Source organism: Rhinoderma darwinii, chromosome 9 (assembly GCF_050947455.1).
Source record: "Rhinoderma darwinii isolate aRhiDar2 chromosome 9, aRhiDar2.hap1, whole genome shotgun sequence".
Lineage (NCBI taxonomy): Eukaryota > Metazoa > Chordata > Amphibia > Anura > Rhinodermatidae > Rhinoderma > Rhinoderma darwinii.
Genome location: NC_134695.1, coordinates 94,555,713 through 94,582,240, shown reverse-complemented (window position 1 = coordinate 94,582,240; position 26,528 = coordinate 94,555,713). Strand labels below are relative to the sequence as shown.

The following is a 26,528-nucleotide window of genomic DNA, read 5'->3' as shown; positions in this document are numbered from 1 at the left end:
AGGTTCTTCTGAACCTGGGCCCAGACGGTGCACAGTTCCCGATGAACATCCTCTACCTCAGGATTATTGGAACAACCAGGGGAGACGGAGGAGAATCTTGGGTTAAACCCGAAATTACAGAAAAACGGGGAGACCCCTGATGAGTTACTGACCCGGTTATTCAAGGAAAATTCAGCAAGGGGAAGGAATGAGACCCAATCGAATTGACAGTCAGAGATGAAACACCTTAAATATTGTTCCAGGGATTGGTTGGTCCTTTCCGTTTGGCCATTAGTTTCGGGATGGAAGGCGGAGGAGAAGGACAGATCAATCTCCAACTTTTTACAAAAAGCTCTCCAAAATAAGGAAACAAATTGTACCCCTCTGTCAGAAACGATATTGACTGGGGCCCCATGGAGACGCAGGATGTGTTTCACAAACAAAGAAGCTAACGTCTTGGCGTTAGGTAGCTTCTTAAGGGGCACAAAGTGGCACATCTTGCTGAAGCGGTCGACTACCACCCACACCACCGACTTGCCCTGAGATGGAGGCAAATCGGTGATAAAATCCATGGAGATATGGGTCCAAGGTCTCTGGGGAATGGGCAAGGAACGTAGTAGGCCCGCAGGTCGGGACCTAGGGGTTTTGGACCTAGCGCAAACCTCACAAGCGGCGACGTAAGCCCTAACGTCTTTAGGCAACCCAGGCCACCAATAGTTTCTGGTAATGAGGTGTTTGGTGCCCAAGATGCCAGGATGACCAGATAGAGCGGAGTCATGGTTTTCCCTGAGTACCCTCAGCCGGTATTGCAGGGGAACAAACAGTTTGTCCCCAGGGACGTTCCCGGGAGCTGCACCCTGATCAGCCGCGATATCAGAAGCTAAATCAGAATCCGTGGCAGAGACGATTATACCAGGGGGTAAAATACAAGCAGGATCCTTCTCAGAAGGAGGATTGGCCATGAAACTACGTGACAGAGCATCAGCCTTAATATTCTTGGACCCAGCCCTATAGGTAACCAAGAAATTAAATCTGGTAAAGAATAGTGCCCACCGAGCTTGTCTAGGATTAAGCCTCCGGGCCGATTCTAGGAAAACCAGATTCTTGTGATCCGTAAGGACCGTTACCTGGTGTCTGGCCCCCTCCAGGAAGTGCCGCCACTCCTCAAAAGCCCATTTAATGGCTAGAAGTTCGCGGTTGCCAATATCATAGTTACTCTCCGTGGGCGAAAACTTCCTAGAGAAGTAAGCACAGGGGCGGAGATGGGTGAGGGAGCTGGTACCCTGGGACAAGACGGCCCCCACTCCCACCTCGGAGGCGTCAACCTCCACAATAAATGGCTCCTCTTGGTTGGGCTGAATCAGCACGGGGGCCGAGATAAAGCACTTCTTGAGGGTCTCAAAGGCCTGGACGGCCTCACGGGGCCAATGGAGGACATCAGCACCCTTGCGGGTAAGGTCCGTAAGAGGCTTAGCGACGACCGAGAAGTTGGCAATAAATCTCCTGTAATAGTTGGCGAACCCTAAAAAACACTGTAACGCCTTAAGGGAGGCAGGTTGGACCCATTCCGCCACAGCCTGAACCTTGGCAGGGTCCATGCGGAATTCATGAGGAGTGAGGATTTGCCCTAAAAATGGTATCTCCTGTACCCCAAAGACACATTTTTCAGTCTTAGCAAACAGATTATTCTCCCGAAGGACCTGGAGCACCTTCCTGACATGCTCCACGTGGGAGGACCAGTCCTTGGAAAACACCAGTATGTCATCAAGGTACACAACAAGAAAATTACCCAGGTACTCTCTCAGGATTTCATTAATAAAATTCTGGAAGACAGCAGGGGCATTACACAACCCAAAGGGCATGACCAGGTATTCGAAATGACCCTCGGGTGTGTTGAACGCAGTTTTCCACTCATCCCCCTCTTTGATGCGGATAAGGTTATATGCCCCCCGTAGATCGAACTTAGAAAACCATTGGGCTCCCTGAACCTGATTAAAAAGATCCGGAATCAAAGGAAGTGGGTACTGGTTCCTTACGGTGACCTTATTCAGGTTACGATAATCAATGCACGGCCTAAGACCACCATCCTTCTTCCCCACGAAGAAGAAGCCAGCACCTACAGGAGAAGTCGAGGGGCGAATGAAACCCTTGGCCAGGCATTCTTGGATATATTCCCTCATAGCTTTACGTTCAGGACATGAAAGATTAAATATCCTCCCCTTAGGAAGCTTGGCACCAGGCACCAAATCGATAGCGCAATCGTAATCTCTATGGGGGGGCAACACCTCGGAGGCCTCCTTAGAAAACACATCGGCGAAGTCCTGAACAAACTCAGGAAGCGTGTTTACCTCCTCCCGGGGAGAAATAGAGTTAACAGAAAGACATGACATAAGACATTCATTACCCCATTTGGTGAGATCCCCAGTATTCCAATCAAACGTGGGATTATGCAACTGCAACCAGGGAAGGCCTAAAACCAGATCAGACGATAATCCCTGCATCACCAGTACAGAGCACTGCTCCAAATGCATGGAGCCAACAAGGAGTTCAAAAACAGGAGTATGCTGAGTAAAATAACCATTAGCAAGGGGAGTTGAGTCGATTCCTACTACAGGGATAGGATAAGGTAAATCAATACAAGGCATCTTTAGAGACATAGCAAATTCCGCAGACATGATATTAGCAGATGACCCTGAATCCACGAAAGCACTGCCCGTGGCAGCCCGGCCAGCAAACGAGACCTGAAAGGGAAGCAAAATTTTATTGCGTTTCACATTAACGGGAAATACCTGTGCGCCCAAGTGACCTCCCCGATGATCACTTAGGCGCGGAAGTTTTCCGGCTTCTTATTCTTGCGCCTGGGACAGGTGTTCAGTAGATGCTTGTCGTCCCCACAGTAGAAGCAGAGACCATTCATTCTGCGAAACTCCCTACGTTGTCGAGGGGACATGGAGGCCCCGAGTTGCATAGGTACCTCCGAGTCCTCCGTGGAGGGGCGAGGAGACGGGACCTCGGGGGGGATCGCAGAAAAGTCAGAGGGGAGCACACTGAAGCGTTCTAGCTGACGTTCCCTGAGACGTCGGTCAAGTCGTACTGCTAGGGCCATAACCTGGTCAAGGGAGTCAGACGAGGGGTAGCTAACCAGCAGATCCTTCAGGGCGTCAGATAATCCTAACCTAAACTGGCACCTTAGGGCCGGATCGTTCCACTGAGAAGCTACGCACCACTTCCTAAAATCAGAACAGTATTCCTCAACCGGTCTCCTACCCTGACGTAAGGTCACCAGCTGACTCTCGGCTAAGGCAGTCCTGTCAGTCTCGTCGTAAATGAGTCCGAGGGCAGAGAAAAAACGATCAACAGAGGAAAGTTCAGGGGCGTCAGGAGCCAAGGAGAAGGCCCACTCTTGGGGCCCTTCCTGGAGTCGGGATATGATGATACCCACCCGCTGGTTCTCGGAACCTGAGGAGTGGGGCTTTAGGCGGAAATACAGTCTGCAACTCTCCCGGAAGGAGAGAAACGTCTTACGGTCCCCTGAGAACCGGTCAGGTAACTTGAGGTCGGGTTCTAGAGGTGAGATGAGGGGTACTACTAAAGCAGCGTCACCCTGATTGACCCTTTGGGCCAGGGCCTGGACCTGTAGGGAGAGGCCCTGCATCTGCTGGGCCAGGGTCTCAAGGGGGTCCATGATAGCGTCAGCGTAGGAGAAATGGTAGACTAGGTAAGGGCTTGTAATTATGTAATGGCCGGAAGGAGGTGAAGGGAAAGTGAGCCCTAATCTACCCACCGCCCTGTCCCTGCCTACTTGCAACGACTCGCCCTGGGCGACGAGGTACAACTGGGCGGCGGTCCCTACGCTGTCTAAGTGCACAGGAAAACAAACAGGGAACATGCAAGGGAAGGGGCAGTAGCCACGGAACGCCACGAGGAAACGGAGCGGCGAACGGACAGTCAGGACCAGGACGAAGTGAGTACACCCAAGCGGGCAAGGAGACAGAAGCAAGCCAGGGGCAAAGCAAAGCAGGTCAAGCAGAACTGCAGCAAGGCAGAAGCACGGCAGAAGCAGGCTGGAGCAAGCAGCAGTGGGGCCAGGAATCCAAAAGACTTACAAGCACTGAGGGAGAGAACAGGGCAGGTAATAAAGGACAGGGGGCGGAGCTAACTCCGACAGACCAGGCCGCGATAGGCTCTCCCACTCCTGAGCCTGCCACCCTGGTTGGTGGGAGATGGTGTCAGTCGAACAGGTCTGGCCTCAGGTGTGGATTGATTAATCCCAGGAGTATACCTAGATGAAGTACCTGGCAGATCCCTAACACCATATGTGACTAAAAAAAAAAAAAAAGGAAAGATTATGGGAAATGGAACAAAAATAAAGGGGGAGGGGTTCCTTATATAAAGCAAATTTGCTCATGTGCCCGGGATAATGCCCGGGATGAGGGAGAACAGAAGAGAACTCATCTGTGACATTGGTTGTAAGTGGCTGCCAAGTTCCTTGTCTGGTTTTGTTCCAAGCTCCTCTGATATTTTCTCTTTCATTCATTTGCACTTAGTGAGCGAGAGAAAGCGAGTGGGTGAGAGACAAGAGAAAGGACGAGGGAACTGGATATTGATGCCAGTTGGGTTCTGTGACTCATGAAAAGCTGGAAGCGGTAAACAGGCAGCCTGTCCTCTGAAGTGGGAGTCGCTGTGAAGCCGGAGATCAGAGGATGATTCGGTACCTATCAGATCAGTTCTTCACTAGTCACTAATGTTAGGGATTAGTTCCTTGTTCTCTTTGTGGGTTTAGGGTGCTTGAACGGGACTATGAAATCAACATTGGAGAGGGTTCAGGTCCCCTAGACAATGCTAGGGGTTATAACTCTTTTCATTGTTCAAAGTAGACAACCAATTTCGTATACTGTATGACCTATGTGACCTATGAACTATAGGAACTCATGGATTTCAATGTCCTATTCCCCTTTTTACACTTTATAGTAGTCTTTAGTTAGATGCCGCTTAGCCGCCATACAGCCAGTAGTAGATGGAGTAGGGAACGGGGGCGCAGAAGTTTTGGAATCGGCGATGTCATATAGCGCCGTTTCTAAAATGGCAGAACAGGGATCCCAGGCTGTAGGGGACGGAGAACTTGGCAGGTACAGTAACTTCAGGGGAGGTATCTATTTTGGGCATGTGTTTTACCTCCGGCTGGGGCATCATGTTTACTCTGCTCAGAGGTCCTCTCTCCATTTTGTCTCACGAAGACGACCCAGTTTCAAAAAGAAGCCGGCGCTGCATTAATCTGTTATTGCTGGAAGAAGTTGCAGCCGACCACGCATTTCTCCTACATTACATGCGGGCATTCAAATGAATGGCCGTACCATTTAACGTATGGACGTGCCGTTTCTGCCAGAACGGGAGCCACTCTTACAAAGCTATTCTGGCACATAGAGGGGGGGGGGGTCCCAAGCGTAGGACCTTAATCTATCATGACCACATGCCCTCTTAGGTCATATGGGCAGGGGTTGTCCTGATAGGACAAGCCCTTTAAATCTGCAGCTTTTGCACAATAGCCTTATTACGTTGCTAAGCTCCTCGTTTCATGCTGTCTAATCCCGAGAGAAATGAAGCGTTGGTATGTCATAGTACTCAATGTCTGTGTCACTCTCACTGCCTATCCCAAGAGAAGGCTCAAACCTTCCACCAGTTCCGCAATGACCTTTCTATACCATCAGAAGATCCTTCAGAGTCTGACATGTTCAGAAATAAATAATGAAGGTGTCAGTCGCCGAGGGTGTAGAGAGTCGGCTTTAGCCAAAGCTGCAGAGGGATTTCTCCAATTCCATATTTAATTCCTGAAAATCTACAGATGGTTTAACTGAAGCATAAAATATCCATAGAGGGAGATTTGAGATCTCTTAGCGCTGAATGGCATCATATGGGAATAGAGCCGCCACATTCAGCGTACAGATGTAAGCCTGTGGCCTAATTGTGCCAATTCCGTCACTGGTCCTCATGAAATATCCGCTCATTAAAGCCAACAATGCACAGCGTTCCTACAGCCACAATGCTTTTCTTCCAGATCATTGAAAATTTCATTACTGTGTATTCAGGCGGACATTCATTACACACCCTAATATAGATATAGGACTATTTGTCTGCTGCAGAAAGCATAAAATCGAGTGGAAACACAGAATAAAAGTAAGGGACATGTATCAATTATCCTACCCCCCGAAAATGACGCTCCATGACCACTATTGAGCCAAAGATGGCTGTCCAAAGCCAACGGTTGAGTTGTTTGTCTGGTCCATTCTCATATCAAATACAGAAAAAAAACAGCGATTACTGTCACATTGTACCGTGTGTTGCTGGATAACGGAGGTCTCCAACTTTGTGATCCAAAATCAAATTTGAGTGATGGTCAAGAGCCAAATTCAACCCAAAGTCTAAATTGGCGCTATTCGGTGGTTAGATATGTCTGCAATAATGTCACTTGCCAGTGCATATGGTCATAACCTGGACTTGGAGCAACACAACAAGGGTCACAAGCCACATGTAGCTCCCAAGCCACTGGTTTGGGACGATTGCTGTAAAAGAGGTTGGCGAGCCACACTGCATCTAGTCAACGGTCAGCCAAAAGTTTTACTTAAAGGGATTATCCGTGGAGATAAAATTTAATGCCTATCCTCAGGATAGGCCATCAATATCTGATCGGTGGGGGTCCGACTCTCAGTACATCACCGATCTGCTGTTTTAAATGGGCCGTCGCACTTGTTCGAGCTCTGCTTCCTCTTCATCTCTCACGCTGCTCTGTACTGTAAAACACAGACACACTTGTAGCGGTGGCTCACAGATTTAGGCTGGGCTCACACGAGCATGTTACGTCCGTAATGGACGGAACGTATTTCGGCCGCTAATCCCGGACCGAACACAGTGCAGTGAGCCGGGCTCCTAGCATCATTGTTATGTACGACGCTAGGAGTCCCTGCCTCGCTGCAGGACAACTGTCCCGTACTGTAATCATGTTTTCAGTACGGGACAGTAGTTCCACGGAGAGGCAGGGACTCCTAGCATCGTACATAACTATGATGCTAGGAGCACGGCTCCCTGCAGTGTGTTCGGTCCGGGACTTGCAGCTGAAATACGTTCCGTCCTTTACGGACGTAACATGCTCGTGTGAACCCAGCCTTACAACCTGCTCTACTTTACTTGAATTAGAGAAAGCTGTAATACTGTGAACCACCACTACAAGTATGTTGGCATTGGACGAACAGTACGGAGCAATAAAATGAATGAACGGGAAGTGGAACTTACATGACCACTGCAGCACCTTCAAAACAGCTGATCGGCGAGAGTGCTGAGAGTCGGACCCCCACAGATCAGATATTGATGGCCTATCCTGAGGAAAGAATCAATTGTATCTCTCCGGATAACCCCTTTAAGTAGTTTATCTGCGTCTACATTTGGAGTTTATTATTTTTTACGTCTCTTGATTCTTCAGCCCTTTTGGACTTGCGGCTCCTCTATCCTTCTCCTCGACTTTCGAGCATTGAATCTCTTTCGACTTTCTATGCAACCTGAGGTTTGTAAAGTCTTGAGTTCATCTGAAGTTTATACTCCATACGCAGCTTCTTGTCATCTATGTTTTTATGTCTTGATGTTTTTATTCTGTTTACTTTAAATTCAACAACTATAAAAGGCCAAACTGGGACCGGCTGCAGTTCAGACCAAATCAACTGTCCTGCCACCTACGCAAAAGACCTGGGATATGAAGCAGGAGGATATGGCTTGGCACATAACCTACAACATGAACAACATTCATTTTTACTGCAATAAACAAACTTTGTCTACAGAGACTTATAATGCAGTCTGTCGTGTTGCGCTGAGGTGTCCACCGATTTCACGGGAAAAATACCACTGCCTTGTTTTTAGTCATTTATGCTTCTGACTTCTCCCTGTAGTTAGGTCCAGCAAAGTCACAACAGCCAGGTATGAATCTATCATTTAGTCACAGAGTCACTCCAGCTTCAAAGAAATGCAAAGTCCCTGCTCTCTCCTCACTAATCTACCTAGAAACGCCCTTTTAAGCAGTTCAGGAGAAAATAAATTCAACTCCAAAATTATTTCTGCTCCCAATATGATATCACTTCATATAAGTGCAGTATAAATGCACCATTAACCCTTTCTCTATCCTAAACATTATAATTATTGTATACTGTACCCCCCTAGACCTCCAGTGATATTAAATGGAAACCATAACCACCGTTAGGGTCAGTTCACACATCGGATTTAGCACGGTGGGTCCTGCACGCCAATTCCGCCGCGGAATTATTCTTGCTGTCAGAAGGAATATTCCTCTTGCCATTGACTTCAATGAGAGGTTCGGACGGAATCTGCCCAAAGATCGAGCAGGACGCTTCTTATTCCCGCTAGATGAAAAAAAAAATCAGTGAGCGGGAAAAATAAGCGTCCTACCCAGATTGAAATAAACGGGATGCGGAAGCCGCCGCTAAAATTCTGCCGTGTGAACAGGGCCTAAAGCACCATATATTATGTATATCAATATTAACCCTTTCATCATTCTACACCAGAGATATTATGTATTAACCATCAAGCGTTTGACAGAAATACATTAACCCCTACGTAAACATGTGTAATGTGATTAATGTAGGAATTGCCATCTCCATTAAAGGCCCCGATGTCCTTGGAAACTGCTATTTGCTTTCGTCCCCTGAGCGTCTGTGAAGCTTTGTAAAGCCGTTGGATGTGATGTATGGCATACGAGTGAAGAACACACACTGAGCAAAGTCACATCCCACAGATGTCAGGTTATTATTAACCAGGGCTGGCAATTAATGGGCTAAGGTGTCGTAACACAGCAGTTATCGGTGTTGATGGTTGTTGTTGGTTTCGAGGTTATTCAGCTCCTGATAAATCATAAATGGCTTTTTTTTAACTAGAGATAAAAGGATCCTGCGCCCTTCAGTGCGTGTTACACATTCACTTTTATACCCGACATCTTTAGGCTTCCTGTAGGGTCTTTGAAAGGCCAAACGTAGGAGGAACGCAGCCGACGTACAGAACGGCAGATTAAAGGGCCACTGGGAGTCATTTATTCCACACAGAAGTAAATGAGGCTACAGCCTGAAAAATGGAATATCTGTACAATTAGGAATAACTAAGCAAGAGGCACAAAGGAAAGACGGCACCGTGGGTGCAAGACGGAGATGGTAGATGTCTCGCGTTCACTGGAATGACCTATTAATTACCCATCATTTACAGAACATTTTCCTGAAATAAAACTATTAAATAAAAGACGTGGCGTCAGAGGCGGACTGAGAGTCATATGGACCATGGGGCGCCTTACCAACCGCTATAGCAATACGTCTAAATGTAGCCTATGGGTGCCATATAACGCCTCCGTACAATGCTTCCAGGGGAGAATGCCGCCATTATACAGCATGCAATGGAGAATTTTCTGCCTGATTTGTACAGAATACGACACATTTTATACGGAGGAATACAGAGATTGTTTCCTAAGGCATATAGAAGTACAGTGGAGCCCCATGGGTGCCCTATTATTACTCCATACGACACTGACCCATGATACGGATGTGTGCATAAGGCTTTACCTAAATCTTCTAAGGCTGAGTTCACACTGTGCGTTTTTTTAAAGATAAATTTACATGAATCTAAATGGGGTTCCATCAACTTAAACAAAAAACGCAACAAAAATGCACAGTGTGAACCCAGTCTAAAGGGAGCAGTACTGGTAAGGAGTATGATTAAAGAAGGTATTTAATGTCGTATGTGTCCATCTTTAAATATTCACTTTATACATTGCATTATTTATATTTTGCCGATCTTGAGTGACAGGCATTCTAGTCAAGCATAGAATTCACAGTTCTGCAGTTTGCTATTGGAAACAGTCAACAAGCTGTCATCAGGCACCCCCTCCCCTCCCCCACGGCTCGCCTAACAGCTTAGCTGAGCACCTATGAGACCACATGCACACGAACGTAAGGGTTTTTAATGTCCGCAAAAACTGATCCGACGGCTATGGATACACACCTGTCAGCAATGGGCGAGTCTATGCCGCAATTGCAGACAAGAATAGTACATGTTCTATATTTTGCGGATCATTTCTACGGCCCGGACACACATCCGTAAGTATACGGAAAGGTGTCTGTGGCCTATAGGCATGAATGAGCCAGAAATTTCATCCATAATTAGGGATTCCGTAATTACGGATGAAAACTACGGTCGTGTGCATGGGGCCAAATTCAGGGGGACAGTTATTTCCTACATCAAATGACTGCAGTGTGTAAAGATGACTCTTCCCGGAATGCAAAATCACCAGAGAACACTTTGTACATACACAGTTCCAGCAAAGAACGCTGGCTTCCTCTCTGAAGATGCAGAATTGTAAATGCAGCTCTAGAGTATAATACAGGATATAACTCAGGATAAGTAATGAAATGTATGTACACAGTGGCTACACCAGCAGAATAGTTAGTGCAGCTCTGGAGTATAATACAGGATAAGTCATAGTATGTATAATAGCAATAGTATGGAAAAATCTAACTTTGTAAGAGATGTAGGACCATCCTTCGAGCAGTTTCGTTGAGCCATGAGATCACTGATCACCAGCACAGCAGAATAATATACTAAGTTTCCACAGTGACTCCGCCAGCAGAATAGGGAGTGCAGCTCTGGAGTAGAATACATGATGTAACTCTGGATCAGTACAGGATAAGTAATGTATGTACAGAGTGACTCCACTAGCAGAATTGTGAGTGCAGCTCTGGAGTATAATACAGGCTGTAACTGTTATGTATGTACAAAGTTACTCCACTTTTTATGTAGATTAATTCTATAAGTTAATTGTTTGTTTAAGGGATTGTGTAAAGGTGTGAGAACAGATTGAGACATATAGCAGTATATTCACATGGTGCAGTCATATTTTTCACGAAACTGTGGCAAAACTGCGTCAGTTTGCTGTGATTTTTGCGAAATCACAGTGAAAACCACGTGAGCAGACCTTAAAACATCAATTCTAATACTCACCAGATATCAGACTTGGTGTTGTAGCCTGTGTTAGTGAACACCTCTGGGCTCATGTATGACGCAGTTCCGGTTATAGTAGTGGCCATATCGGATGGTGCAAGGATCCGGGACACGCCAAAGTCACCTAACGCACAAAGCAAGATCATTTCATTACAATCCACAGCAAAGTCAAATTAATTTCCGGACTTATAATTCTGACGTCTGCCTAATCGTAACTCTTTAGCTTCAAATACAGTAATGGCGGAATGTTATTAACGCAGCAATTATTTTCTGCTTTTTAAGCATAATTGAAAATATCGCTATCTGGCCCTCATTTTAATGTAAATGACGCTCTCCGGAGGCCGATAGAAGAGAATTGTGTAGTTACATGTGACTCTGCAAATGTTAATTTTAAAAGTGAATAATTAAGATAAGTCTCTCCAGTCATAAGCTGCCGAAAGTGCTTCTCCATGTCCTATGCAGTTACAGAATGATCGCTTAGGGTATGTTCACACGGCAGCGTCCGTAACGGCTGAAATTACGGGGATGTTTTCAGGAGAAAACATCCCCGTAATTTCAGCCGTAACGGCATGTGCAGGTGCTTGAACGCCGCGTCCAGTACGGACGTAATTGGCGCTGCTTTTCATTGGAGTCAATGAATAACGGCTCCAATTACGCCACAAGAAGTGACAGGTCACTTCTTTGACGCGGGCGTCTATTTACGCGCCGTCATTTGACAGCTGCGCGTAAATATACGCCTCGTGTGAACAGACAAACGTCAGCCCATTGCTTTTAAGCCGCATTTTTCGGACGTAATTCGGGGCAAAAACGCCCGAATTACGTCCGTAATTAGTGTGTGTGAACATATCCTAACACTACCTGTGCAGCTGCGATAGTGAGGATTGCCTTGTTCACACATTGCAGGTTTGCTGCAGATTTTTCATGTATTTTTTTAGCCAAAACCAGGAATGGAGCCTAAACAGAAGAAATTATAAAAGGAATGCCTTACGGGTCTGCTTTCCTGGATCCAATTCTGGTTTTGGCTTAAATTCATGCCAAATCTGAAGCAAATCTGTACTGTGTGAACAACGCCTTAATGTGAAGCATTTATGGTAGCAAACAATTTTTGTGTACCTGCGAAATTACGCATGAGGTCTTGCCGCGATATTTGATTATTTTTTTAACGCGTGGCCCAAAAAAGTCTCATGTAAAATATAAATGAATCCCCCATACTTTACACCGCAGTTATGAGTGTTCAGATTAGCTGCTGTGTATTGGCACAAACCTATGCATGAACTCAGTGCATTTTGAGATGTTTTCCATAGAATGATTATAGACTAAATCCCCAGATGATCACTGCACGCAAACGGTGCCAAATGAGTATAAAGTAAGGCTGTGTTCACACACAAAATGGCTGTAAAACACGGAGAGGTTTTCAAGGGAAAACAGCCTCTCATTTTCAGCCGTTTTTTAAGCATCAAATGCTTTTTGATGCGTTTTTTGCGGCTGTTTTTGGAACAGTTTTTCTATTGACACAATGAAAAACTGCTCCAAACACGGCTCAAGAAGTGACATGCACTTCTATTTACAGGGTTTTTTTAAACAGTCACGTAAAAAACGCCCTGTTGGAACGAAACGCCGTTTTTTCCATTAAAATCAATGGGCAGATGTTTGGAGATGCTAAGCTCTCATTTTTTTCAGCTGTTTTTCTGAGCTTACGGCCCGCAAAAACGGCTCAAAATAAGCTGTGCGTACATACGATTAGGCCTCATTTACACGAGCGTGTGCGTTTTGCGCACGCAAAAAAACGCAGCGTTTTGCATGCGCAAAAGGCACTTGACAGCTCCGTGTGTCATCAGTGTATGATGCGCGGCTGCGTGATTTTCGCGCAGCCGCCATCATAGAGATGAGGCTAGTCGACGTCAGTCACTGTCCAGGGTGCTGAAAGAGTTAACTGATCGGCAGTAACTCTTTCAGCACCCTCGACAGTGCATTCCGATCACCATATCGAGTAACCTGTTTAAAAAAAAAAAGAGGTTCGTACTTACCGAGAACTTCCCGGCCGTTGCCTTGGTGACGCGTCCTTGGTGACGCGTCCTTGGTGACGCGCCTCTCGACATCTGGCCCCACCTCCCTGGATGACGCGGCAGTCCATGTGACCGCTGCAGCCTGTGCTTGGCTTGTGATTGGCTGCAGCTGTCACTTGGACTGAATTGTCATCCCGGGAGGTCAGACTGGAGGAAGAAGCCGGGAGTTATCGGTAAGTCAGAACTTTTTTTTTTTTACACGTTCACGTATATTGGGATCGGAAGTCACTGTGCAGGGTGCTGAACCAGTTTAACTATTTCAGCACCCTGGACAGTGACTGTCTCCTGACGTCGCGTACCGCAACATTTTTTGCCGGGTTCGGTCAAAACGAGTTCTGCCGAACCCGGTGAAGTTCGGTTCGCTCATCTCTAAGACACTCCTTTTGAATGTTTGTAAACAGAAAAGCACGTGGTGCTTTTCTGTTTACATTCAGAGTTTGACAGCTCTTGCGCGAATCACGCAGTTCCGTGCGACCTTCGTGGTTTTCACGCACCCATTGACTTCAATGGGTGCGAGATGCGCGAAAAACGCACGATTATAGAACATGTCGTGAGTTTTACGCAACGCACTCGCGCTGCGCAAAATTCACGCATCGTCTGCACTGCCCCATAGAGTAATATAGGTGCGTACGACACGCGTAAATCGCACGCGCGTATATTACGCTCGTGTAAATGAGGCCTAAGGGTGTATTCGCATGGTGCTGTTTTATTTACTTTTTTGGTGCTTGGATGAAAACTGCACTGCAAAAATACATGCGTTTTTACCGCAATTTGCAGGGTTATTTTTGCAGTTAGCCAATTTGTTCTAAAAACGCATGTGTTTTTTGGCCACATGGCAAAACCGCACTTTGTAATCGCATTAAGGATGCATGCAAAGGCCGTGCTGCAGAAACCGCAATGCAAAGCCATGGCATGGCGGTGGTTCTCGGCTGCACACATCCAGTGCACGTACAAGCACTCTAAGTGGGTGCCTTGAGTTCCACTTTAGACTCAGTTCACACGTTGTGGATTTTGTTAGCGGATTTTACCCTTTGCAATGCAAAAGAGTGAGATCTGCGTGAAATCTGCAACAAATCAGTCTACACCTCACTCCTTATAGCATTTAGGGCTTATTCACACGAACGTTGAATACGTCCGTTTGACGGCCTTTATAACAACGGCCGTCACACGGATGCATGTATTTCAATGGGCCTGTTCACACGGCCGTTGTTGCAACGGAGCGTGTGAAGGGACCATTGAAAAATAGTCCTGTTTTCTACCGTTTTCACGGATCCCCCCATAGCCTCAAGTCTATGGGGATCAGTGAAAACGAGTCCTGTACAGGTGAAACAAACTCTGACATGAAAAATTGCAGTTTCCCCACATTCTTGTGAATAAGCCCTTAAAGGAACACTCCAATTGTTCACGGTGTTCTGGCTAGTGCAGGGCTTGACGGTAGCGATTCATGACCAAAAAGGGATCGTTGTGTCATACTACACCCCCCTCAGTCCCTGCTCTAGGTAGAACACAGTGTATAAGTTTTGCTTAGAGTGCTCCTTTAAGCTGCCACAAAATTAATTGTTGAAAAGACAGTAAGAGCTTGTCCACACCTAACGGGATTGCTGCGTATTTTTCGTCCGGAATTGCGGACACAAAATACAGTAGCAGCACCCACTCTTCGGAAAAATTCCGTCCAGAAATTCACCTGTGGTGAAATATCCCCATCACACAGCCCTTGAAAAAAACGCAGCAAAAATCTGCACTATTTTCTACAGTAAAAACGCATGAAATAGTGCAGATTTTCCGCAGCACATCGTCTGCTAGTTGATGCGGAAACGTTGCAGAAATTTTCCACCGCAAATCCGTTACATGTGGACAAGCCCTCAATGTAATGGACGTGTAATTTTGTACGTAGAATATTCATCACAGAAGAAATACCCTGAAAATCCTCATTAAATTGATGTATAATCCCCTTCCCCCCCAGGCCCCACATATCCAAATTCACCGCTCTCCTCCTTCTACAGCCCCGCACGTCCTCTGCTCAGGTTGGCCTTCTGTGCTGTTTAGTCCTGGGCTACACTGTTACTTTTCGTAGCGCTACTGATTGATTTTAACTATTGAGATACAACTGCAGTCCATATGAGTCCAAACTTGTGGACTGCAGCTGTCACTCAAGAGTTAAAACAATCAGCAGAACTACAAAAAGTCTAGGCGTAGTCCTGGCTACGTGAACTATTCCCCTCATCATTGTGTACAGGTGGGCACTTCAGGTACTCCCTCCAGCTTTGCTGATTATTTGCATCTTTCTTGGTTCACCTCCTGGATATTGTAATCAGCTTAGTAATGAGAAAGGTGCATTTTTATTTCCGACACAGGAAATTACATTTCCATGAATTTCTGCCGAATAAATAATTGCAACCTGTACTTAGATTAGATCATCAACTGATTGCATTAAAATAAGGATTGAATGTTTTGTATGCCCAAATAAATCAACAAAAACATACTTTATAGGGGGTTAGTCAAAGAGCTTTAGGGTAGGACTACATGGCGACTTCGCTATGTCTGTATCCCAGTTATGAAAGTGAATGTGGCCGCGTTACAACCCGCAGGTTGCCATGACTGTGACACGACACTCGCATAAAATCCAAACTTGATGAATTTCTTGCGACTCTTGTGTCGTGATCACAACAGCCTGTGGATCGCACCGCGGCCGCATTCACTTTCATTACTGTAAGGCATCATTTACACGAGCGTAATATACGCTCGTGCTTTTCACGCGTGTCGTACGCAGCTATATTACTCTATGGGGCCGTGCAGACAGTCCGTGGGTTTTGCGCAGCGTGAGTGCACTGCGTAAAACTCACGACATGTTCTATAGTTCAGCGTTTTTCGCGCATCACGCACCCATTGAAGTCAATGGGTGCGTGAAAACCACGCATGCCGCACGGAAGCACTTCCGTGCGAACTGGCTGTTTCGCGCAACAGCAATCAAAAGGATGAATGTAAACAGTCACCACGTGCTTTTCTGTTTACAAACATCCAAATGGCGTGTCATAATGATGGCGGCTGCGCGAAAACCACGCAGCCGCGCATCATATGCTGCTGCCACACGGAGCTGTCAAGTGGCTTTTGCGCAGGCAAAACGCTGCGTGTTTTGCGTGCGCAAAAACGCCACGTTTGTCTGAATCAGCCCTTAAGTTGCCCCCGTGCAGGTCCTGTTTTCACTGATCCCCATAGTCTTGTGTCTATGGAGGAATCCGTGAAAATAGGACAGGTTCTATTTTTCAGCGGACCCTTCCCACGGTCCGTTAAAAAGACAGCCGTGTGAACGGCCCCATTGAAATACATGCGTCTGTGTGAATAAGCCCTTAACCTAATAATATATCTCTAAACAATGGAAAAGTGAATCGGTGTGAATGGAAACATTTTGGTTGAGCAGATATTATGTGAAACTTGAATGATAAGATATGTCCTCAAAAATGGAAGTCAGCACCTGATATACCTGGAGTATACAATATATCAGATGAATCATTATGACCCAGGGGCTGGTGCTATGAGATGTATCCATACACCAACTGTTCACAATTATATAAACCCAGGATGCCAATATGTATACTCCATTACAATGGGGAGGATTCCCACCGTGCTGTCAGGATACGATTCTTCTGCTCCTTAGGTTGAAGTCACACTTGGCAGATTTGTTGCAGAAATTTCTAGGGATTGTTTTGGCGGCAAGCACATGTATTTCTACAACCCTGATTCAGATGAATGGGACGTTCACAACAAGTACAACTAAATCAGCCACGTGTATATATACGTTCAGTGTTAGGGTATGTGCACAAGTGAACTGTCTTTTACGTCTGAAAAGACAGACTGTTTTCAGGAGAAAACAGCTGTGGCGTTTCAGACGTAAAAGCTCGTCCTCGCATTATGCGAGGCGTCTTTGACGCTCGTAAATCTTGAGCTGCTCTTCATTGACTTCAATGAAGAACGGCTCAAATTACGTTACAAAGAAATGCCCTGCATATAATGTATATAAGTGTCCTGCACTTCTTTGCCGAGGCAGTCATTTTACGCATCGTCGTTTGACAGCTGTCAAACGACGACACGTAAATGACAGGTTGTCTGCACAGTACGTCGGCAAACCCATTCAAATGAATGGGCAGATGTTTGCCGACGTATTGTAGCTGTATTTTCAGACGTAAATCGAGGCATTATACGCCTCGTTTACGCCTGAAAATAGATCGTGTGAACGCAGCCTAAGGCTCCATGGGGTGGCACTGACGCGGCCACAGCAGTGGTGACCACTATAAATTTATACTCTCATGTAGATCCAGTGTGGTCTGCTTAGTTAAAAAAAGGACTGGAATTTAATAGTGCCACCAGGACTTTTACCCATGCACTGTGCAGGGGAACATGGCTGCAGCCCCCAGTAATGGAGCAGAGATTTTTACATGTGGGAGTTGGTAGGGGCTGATACAAGCAGGGGGGCTTTGCCATTCCTTAGTCCTATTTTTGCAAGGGCCTCTCTACCATAAAGGCAGCAAATACAGGTGAAGATCTGTGCAGAGATCCATGGGGGACAAGCAAGTACCAAGTGCTCCTGTCCCATGTTGTAAGGGGTTGTAGCATTTGTAACCAGCACCAGAAGAGGGGCCCATTGTAATCTTTGCTATGGGGTCCCCATCATATCTATATATGGCCCCGCTATTATCCATACACATTTTTATGTACTGGACCGGTAATTCTCCTGCATTTGTAATAAAATATTAGCTCATATGAACACTTGTATAAGTTATTGGTGCCAGTACACTGTCCATGTATATCCATCAGCCAAATACTTGTTCAGCCAATAGCTGTGGCTCCCAAGTCCCCCGGCAGTGGCTTACCTCCCGCGAGAACAAGGATCAGGCATGTTGAAATCCAAAATGACCGATCCTTCTTTACCCCGATATCTGCCATTGGGGAGAGTTGGGATATCCCCATACACATACGATTGTCGGCCGATCCTGCCAAAATCAGTTTGTTTGGCCAACTTTTTTCTACAAAAATGGCTGTCTACACTTGGATTAGGTAGTAAGTTTGGTATGTTTTAGGCCTCGTTCATACAGTGCAGATTTTCTTCAGATTTTGCATGAATTTTTTTAACGCTAAAACCAGAATTGGATCCAGGAGAGGAGACCTATAAGGCCTTACTTTATATATTTCTTCTGTTAGATTGCGTTCCTGGTTTTTGCTCAAAAAACACATGCAACAAATCTGCACTGTGTGAAAAGGGCCTTCAGGTGATTTTATAGAATATCAGAAAAAAATCTTCTGCTCTCTTTATAACACATTAAGAAATAAATTTTTACCAATTTTCAGTATCCCATCCTTCAAGAAAATGTTTTTCGTTTTCAGATCTCGGTGCAAAACTAACCTGCAAAAGAAAAGTTAAAACTCACATACAGGAAGTGATCCTTTCCTAACACCGCTGCCACTTCATTCTAGCGATCAGTGGTGGTCACAGCATCGGACCCCCACTGGTTGGAGATTAATGATATGTCCAAGTAAAAAAAAAAAAAACAACACCTTTAATCATGAAGGTCATCTATTGTATTTGAACCTTTATCTAAAGAAACTCCTTTAGGAATTATACTTTTTATGTGTTTGATAGGCAGCAGCCAAATATGGTCAAACCGCTGCCTAGCAACAGACACTATAGTTTTCCAGTGACTACACTCGATCTCCTTACTCGTGTGGAAGCTGATGGATTGGAGAATTGCTGGCTGCAGGCAGTTGGACAAGGTAATACAAGGTAAAAATTTTGCTTATTTGACTACCACAGTTTTGGTAGTTAAAGGGTAACTAAACTTTTGAAAAACTTCTGACATGTCATAGTGACGTGTCATAAGTTTTGATCGGTGGGGGTCCGAGCACTAAGACCCCCACTGACCACTTTAACGAAGCAGCAGAAGTGCTTGGGTGAGTGCTAAGCCGCTTCGTTTCTGATCGGCTTTTATCCCATTGAAATCAATGGGCAGATGCTTGGAGCCGAAAATAAGCCGTGTAAATATACCCTTAGGGCTTGTCCACACGTAACGGAATTGCTGCGTATTTTCCGTCTGGAATTGAGGACGGAAAATATGTTTCGGAATACAGTGGCAGCAAAGTGGATGTGAATGAACCAATGTCATCCACACACTGCGGAAAAATTCCGTCCAGAAATTCAGCTGCGGTGCGTGATTTTATTTCCCCAGCATGTCAATTATTGCTGTGTTAAGTGGACTGATTTCCTGCGTTTTTCTGATATACTGCGTCATTTGCTGCGGAAACACTGCGGAATTTCTTACAGGAGATGGAAATTACATTACAGGAAAAAGAAATATGGCCATAATACAGTCCTTAAAAAAAAAACGCACCAAAAATCTGCACTATTCCACAGTAAAAACGCATGAAATGGTGCGGATTTTTCGCAGCAGGTTGTCTGGTAGTTGATGGGTAAATGTTGTGGAAAATTTCTACAGCAAATCTGTTACGTGTGGACAAGCCATTAGATGTTCATACAGTGAGTATGTGCCATAATACATGAGTGCACAAACTAAATCCTCCATGGTGAGATACCTACGTTTTCATGGTTTCCTATGTTGGTGGCATCTCGACAGAAATTTTCCCATTAATACTACATAATACATGCCACACAATAGTTTATAGGTGAACAGTGAATGTCAAGGCCGTCTCCCGGCTTTATTTGTGTCTAGATTTTATCTCTTTGTCTAATACTTTCTAGCGCATATATACACTACCGTTCAGAAGTTTAGGGTCACTTAGAAATTTCCTTATTTTTGCAAGAAAAGCACAGTTTTTTTCAATGAAGATAACATTAAATTAATCAGAAATACACTCTATACATTGTTAATGTGGTAAATGACTATTCTAGTTGCAAACGTCTGGTTTTTAATGCAATATCTACATAGGTGTATAAAGGCCCATTTCCAGCAACCATCACTCCAGTGTTCTAATGGTACATTGTGTTTGCTAACTGTGTTAGAAGGCTAATGGATGATTAGAAAACACTTGTGCAGTTATGTTATCACCGCTGTAAACAGTTTTGCTGTTTAGAGGAGCAATAAAACTGACCTTCCTTTGAGCTAGTTGAGAATCTGGAGAATTACATTTGTGGGTTCGATTAAACTCTCAAAATGGCTAGAAAAAGAGAGCTTTCATGTGAAACTCGACAGTCTATTCTTGTTCTTAGAAATGAAGGCTATTCCATGCGAGAAATTGCCAAGAAACTGAAGATTTCCTACAATGGTGTGTACTACTCCCTTCAGAGGACAGCACAAACAGGCTCTAACCAGAGTAGAAAGAGAAGTGGGAGGCCCCGCTGCACAACTGAGCAACAAGACAAGTACATTAGAGTCTCTAGTTTGAGAAATAGACGCCTCACAGGTCCTCAACTGGCAGCTTCATTAAATAGTACCGCAAAACGCCAGTGTCAACGTCTACAGTGAAGAGGCGACTCCGGGATGCTGGCCTTCAGGGCAGAGTAGAAAAGAAAAAGCCATATCTGGGACTGGCTAATAAAAGGAAAAGATTAATATGGGCAAAAGCCACAGACATTGGGCAGAGGAAGATTGGAAAAAAGTGTTATGGAGAGACGAATGGAAGTTTGAGGTGTTTGGATCACACAGAAGAACATTTGTGAGACGCAGAACAACTGAAAAGATGCTGGAAGAGTGCCTGACGCCATCTGTCAAGCATGGTGGAGGTAATGTGATGGTCTGGGGTTGCTTTGGTGCTGGTAAAGTGGGAGATTTGTACAAGGTAAAAGGGATTTTGAATAAGGAAGGCTATCACTCCATTTTGCAACGCCATGCCATACCCTGTGGACAGCGCTTGATTGGAGCCAATTTCATCCTACAACAGGACAATGACCCAAAGCACACCTCCAAATTATGCAAGAACTATTTAGGGAAGAAGCAGAAAGCTGGTATTCTATCTGTAATGGAGTGGCCAGCGCAGTCATCAGATCTCAACCCCATAGAGCTGTTGTGGGAGCAGCTTGACCGTATGGTACGCAAGAAGTGCCCATCAAGCCAATCCAACTTGTGGGAGGGGCTTCTGGAAGCATGGGGTGAAATTTCTCCCGATTATCTCAGCAAATTAACAGCTAGAATGCCAAAGGTCTGCAATGCTGGAATTGCTGCAAATGGAGCATTCCAAGACCAAAGCAAAGTTTGAACGAGAAAATTATTATTTGAAATAAAAATCATTATTTCTAACCTTGTCAATGTCTTGACTATATTTTCTAGTCATTTTGCAACTCATTTGATAAATATAAGTGTGAGTTTTCATGGAAAACACAAAATTGTCTGGGTGACCCCAAACTTTCGAACGGTAGTATATATATATATATCTGCCTGTCTTTTCATCCACCTAAGGTCTTAAGCTAGCCATGGGTACAGCCCAACTCTACCCTAATGTATCCTATCGGGGGAAACAACAGTCATAATCTGTTAGGACAGGGGTCAGGAACCTTTTTGGCTAAGAGAGCCGTAAACGCCACATATTTTGAAATATAATTCCGCGAGAGCCGTACAATATGTTTAAAGGGCCATTGACAGATCAATCGCTCCAATGTTCACTTAGTACAGCAAGGAATGCTCCTCCCTGCTGTACAAAGCCACAACTGGACTGAAACAATGGTAATTAGCAGTAAAAAAATTAAATAAATAACTTACATTGTGAGCTTGCGATGCATGACATCAGTCCAGCAGTCTGGCTTCTTCTTTTTCCTGCGCATGACTGGAAGCTGGCATTCTTCCCACCTGATGTTGAGAGAATGCCAGCTTTGAGGCATTCGCAGAAGAAAGAAGCTGGAATGTTGGACATGTCACACAACGCATTGTCAGTTATGTCAATTATCTATTTTATTATTTTACAGCGAATTATTGTTTAGGTCCAGCGGTGGCTTAGTGCAGCAGAGAGGAACACTCCTTTGTGTACTAAGTGACCGCTGGAGCAATTGTATCTGTCAGTGGCCCTTTTAAAAGTGTTGGTGTTACAGAAAATGAACAAAAAAGAGAGGCTCAGACCCATAGGGAACTAAAGCATTTACTACTTAAAGTGGTACATACAAGTACATTGACTTGTATTTAATTTTAAAGAACAACAAATCTCCGAACTCTTTTTTTTATAACATAATAACGTTTTAATGCTGTTGCTAACCAACGACGAATAGAATACTTCCTACCGTTAACGTCCAAGGGAGACACAAGGGAGGAGGCAGATGCCGCTTCACTAGGGGACGCAGGTGCGTGCTTGCAGACGGCGCGGCTATGCAGGGAGTTATGGGAAATGTAGTCCATGCTCCCTGCCGCTCACCACTGCCGCCAATGCTTATCAGGCCATCAAAGAACTACCAATATCAGCGTGCACCACGGCCTGATGGAGCGCGGTGCACGGGCTGATGGAGCGCGGTGCATGCATCCTTCCCATAGACAGGTAGGAGCCCTGTCTGCGAGCCAGATACGGCCATCAAAAGAGCCATATCTGGCTCGCGAGCCATAGGTTCCCGACCCCTGTGTTAGGAGATAAGAAGCAAAGTATCACACTCCATGGCACTATGTAGGCACAATATGGTACTATGTGAGCGCCGTGTGCCTATATGTCAGTAGTATGGCTAAAGCATAGCATTCTATAGTTACAATTTTGCACTGGCTATTATAAGTCTCTACGTAGGCAATTTTTGATGTGGCACTATGTGGGCACTGTATGACACACTGGGCAATGTAGTATACACTATGTACTGTATCTGGGCAATCTACAGCACCAGCAGAGCACTCTATGTACTGTCTGTTCACCGTGCTCCAGGGTGCTGTAGGGTATTGTCTGAAAACTACAGGGTGGGCCATTTATATGGATATACCTAAATAAAATGGGAATGGTTGGTGATATTAACTTCCTGTTTGAGGACGCATTAGTATATGGGAGAGGGGAAACTTTTCAAGCTGGGTGTTGACCATGGCGGCCATTTTGAAGTTGGCCATTTTGTATCCAACTTTAGTTTTTTCAATGGGAAGAGGGTCATGTGACACATCAAACATATCGAGAATTTCACAAGAAAAACAATGGTGTGCTTGGTTTTAATGTTACTTTATTCTTTCATGAGTTATTTACAAGTTTCTCTTTGTTTACAGCCATTGACATGTCGCTTAGGTTAACACGTGAGGAGCGGATAGAAATTGTGTTGATGTCTGGTGAACGCAGTACCTGGGTCATTGCAGCAGATTTCAATGCAAGACACCCTACGAGACCACCCATCTCCCATGCTACAGTTTGCAAACTGCTTGCCAAGTTTCGTGAAATTGGTTCAGTGTTGGATTTGCCCAAATGTGGACGCATGAAAACTGTCACTAATGAAGAAACATCAGTGGCTGTCCTAGCTTCATTCAGCAAGAGTCCACAGCGTAGCACTCGCCGCATGTCACTGGAGAGTGGCATCAGTCGAACATCCCTTCGGCGGATATTAGCTACTCACAAATGGCGCCCTTACAAACTCCAGCTGCTGCAGCATCTCAACGAGGATGACCCAGATCGGCGCACTGAATGGGGTCATCTGAAGGCAATTGTCTATGCTGTGAAGATACGAGATGTGCAGCAACTGAAGCTACGGATACTGGAAGCCTGTGCTAGCATTTCTTCTGCGGTGTTGCTATCAGTGTGTGAAGAGTGGGAGAAGAGGGTTGCATTGACAATCCAACACAATGGGCAGCACTTTGAACACATTTTATAAGTGGTCAGAAACTTGTAAATAACTCATGAAAGAATAAAGTAACGTTAAAACCAAGCACACCATTGTTTTTCTTGTGAAATTCTCTATAAGTTTGATGTGTCACATGACCCTCTTCCCATTGAAAAAACTAAAGTTGGATACAAAATGGCCGACTTCAAAATGGCCGCCATGGTCAACACCCAGCTTGAAAAGTTTCCCCCCTCCCATATACTAATGTGCCACAAACAGGAAGTTAATATCACCAACCATTCCCATTTTATTTAGGTGTATCCATATAAATGGCCCACCCTGTACATCGCTCTTTCCAGGGAATGCATTAATATTTATTACATGGTGTTATATTTTTATATACATATCATTTTAGAATTTTTTTACTCTCTACGAAACTTGGAAGGTCCCCCTTGAACATAGGCAGTAATGTGGCTGTTTCTGGTATGGAGGCATCCATTATCTATCTATAATCTAATATATTATCTATCTATCTATCTATCTATCTATCTATCTATCTATCTATCTATCTATCTATCTATCTATCTATCTATCTATCTATCTATCCTAGCTAATAAGATGACTAATTCTTCCTAATCTATCCTTGCTGGTTGAATTGATAAAACATCCTTTATTAAGTTGAATATATAAAACATGATACTTTTTCCACAAGTGTCACACCTCTCATGAAGATAGTTTACTCCGAGAAGTAGTTGGATGAACCACTCCATGACGTGTCCTTCTGTGAAGTTCTCACCTTTGTTTTTCTGCTGCTGGATATAACAGTGAAGATCTCCACCCTGAGGAATCATAAAAAAAGCGACCATAGCTATTAATATTTTACTAGAGATGTACCTGTCCTTAAAAGTATACTCAAAAGCCATATATATATATATATATATATATATATATATATAGGCACATAACAGGCACGACAAACACCCCCTCATTACCAGACTCAAAACATTCAGCCGACTGGAAAATTCATAGGATGATATTGAAGATTTTTCTGTAAAAAAATTACTTTTGTACTAAAATATATTTATTATTCTTGATATATATCTGTTTGGAAGAGTGACAATTTGTCAACATTAAACATAATAGAGATAAGAGAAGACAAAAGGGGTAAAAAAAAAACACTTCTATCTTCTCTCCAGGGTGCCCGACATTTAGCTGCCAGATCGCTCGGGAAGCCAATTAACGCCTGTGCTGTAGATTTACTATGGCGCAGCTTTTAAGAACCTCAAGCGCCCGCCATATACTTACCGCGGTCAGTCGGGAACCAGTAAAACCATTGATTTCTCAATCACGCAACCTGCATGACAATCACCCCGATTATAGTTACACTGCTCTCCTGGTCCTCTCTAAATAGCGCTGTAAGCCGTTTTGAGGGGTCAAAATTGCTGACAGATTCCCTTTAATTGATGTACATAGTCCCTTGAAGCAGAGTCAGGTGTCCCTATGGGCAGGCCACTGCTCACTATAACACAGGTGTATACAGCATAGGGCCATTGGGCCCAGTAGTCGTATTCCTGCTGGTGCTACATCTCCCCATAGATCTGTACCTCACAGTATTCTGTAACGATGCAGAAATCTTTTTTCTCCAAGAAACTTCCAAAAAACAGGACGATGAATGGGTGGCTGAGGTTGCCCAGTAGTTTGGCCTCTCTAGCGGAAGGAAGTGTGGCGTCTCCTCTCATGGTATGGCATGGGATTCTTTTGATGACTTTCCTGTAATAGAGTTATAATGGATGAGAAGCGAATTACATGAGACTACATTAGTACATTCTGCATATATAATGATTTTATATCATTAGACACATATTCCGAAATCGTTCTTCATACTGGAGAATATGGTTTGGTATAGGATGGTATTGTACAAGAACATGTGGCCTGTATTTCATGTACATACAAAAAAGACGTCCCTAAGGCTGCTATGGGGCCCTTGGTGAGTGGGTCTTATCTCAGGTTGGCCGCAACCCCTACTCATAGGCCCAAGGTATTGCAAACAAATGGCAGAATGAGCTTTTACCTGTATGAAGGGCACGAGGGCATGTAACAGCGTCTGGTTGGGGCCACATTTTGCTTTGGTGGTCCGTCACTTTTGTACTGTCAGGCTGTCAGGAGGAGGTTGGAGGCAAGTAGAGATCGGATAATGTATGGGATATGGGATAATTGTATTTTGAGAATATTGTGGCCTCAGATGCAACTCTGGAGGAAACAAAGTACTAAGGCCCTGTTCAAACCTGCGTTGTGTCATTTCGTTGTTCTGCTCCGTCAACGGTCACCGCCAGCGGCCGACGGAGCCCAGTGACTTCAATGGGCTCCGTCTGCCTTCCGTCGGGGTGTCCTTGATTTAACCGGACACCATAGTGCAACATGCTGCGCTATCGTCTCCGGTAATCCTTGCCGGATCTGCGACGGAGGCCCCTAACGGAGCCTCCACTGCAGATGTGAATGAAGCCTAAGTTTTAATTATATACATTACACGGATGACTGGAATGTCAAGTCTATAAAGGGTTAATAAATGAGTAGTAATCTCTAATTCTGCACCAAGAGATCTCAGATAAATTATTTCATGTCCTACAAGAAAGGTAATTAAAAAAGCTTTAATCTCCTGTGTCGACTTCCAGGATAGAGAAGTAATTGTTTTTGACAGGGCTTCCAAATCTAGAAAATGAAACATTTAAGTCATCATT

The 26,528-nt window shown here is 44.7% G+C and overlaps 1 protein-coding gene across 1 annotated transcript in view; it reads right to left on the bottom strand.

Moving 5' to 3' along the window:
- LOC142660508 (serine/threonine-protein kinase Nek11-like) overlaps window positions 1–26,528 on the bottom strand; it is a 158,654-nt gene that overhangs the window by 76,450 nt on the left and 55,676 nt on the right. Inside the window, exons 2-5 of the mRNA XM_075837130.1 lie at window positions 25,395–25,560; window positions 24,511–24,629; window positions 18,419–18,483; window positions 11,020–11,143 (exon numbers count right to left, since the gene is read on the bottom strand). Of these exons, the coding sequence (XP_075693245.1) occupies window positions 11,020–11,143; window positions 18,419–18,483; window positions 24,511–24,629; window positions 25,395–25,560 (474 nt within the window). The remainder of the gene's footprint in view (window positions 1–11,019; window positions 11,144–18,418; window positions 18,484–24,510; window positions 24,630–25,394; window positions 25,561–26,528) is intronic.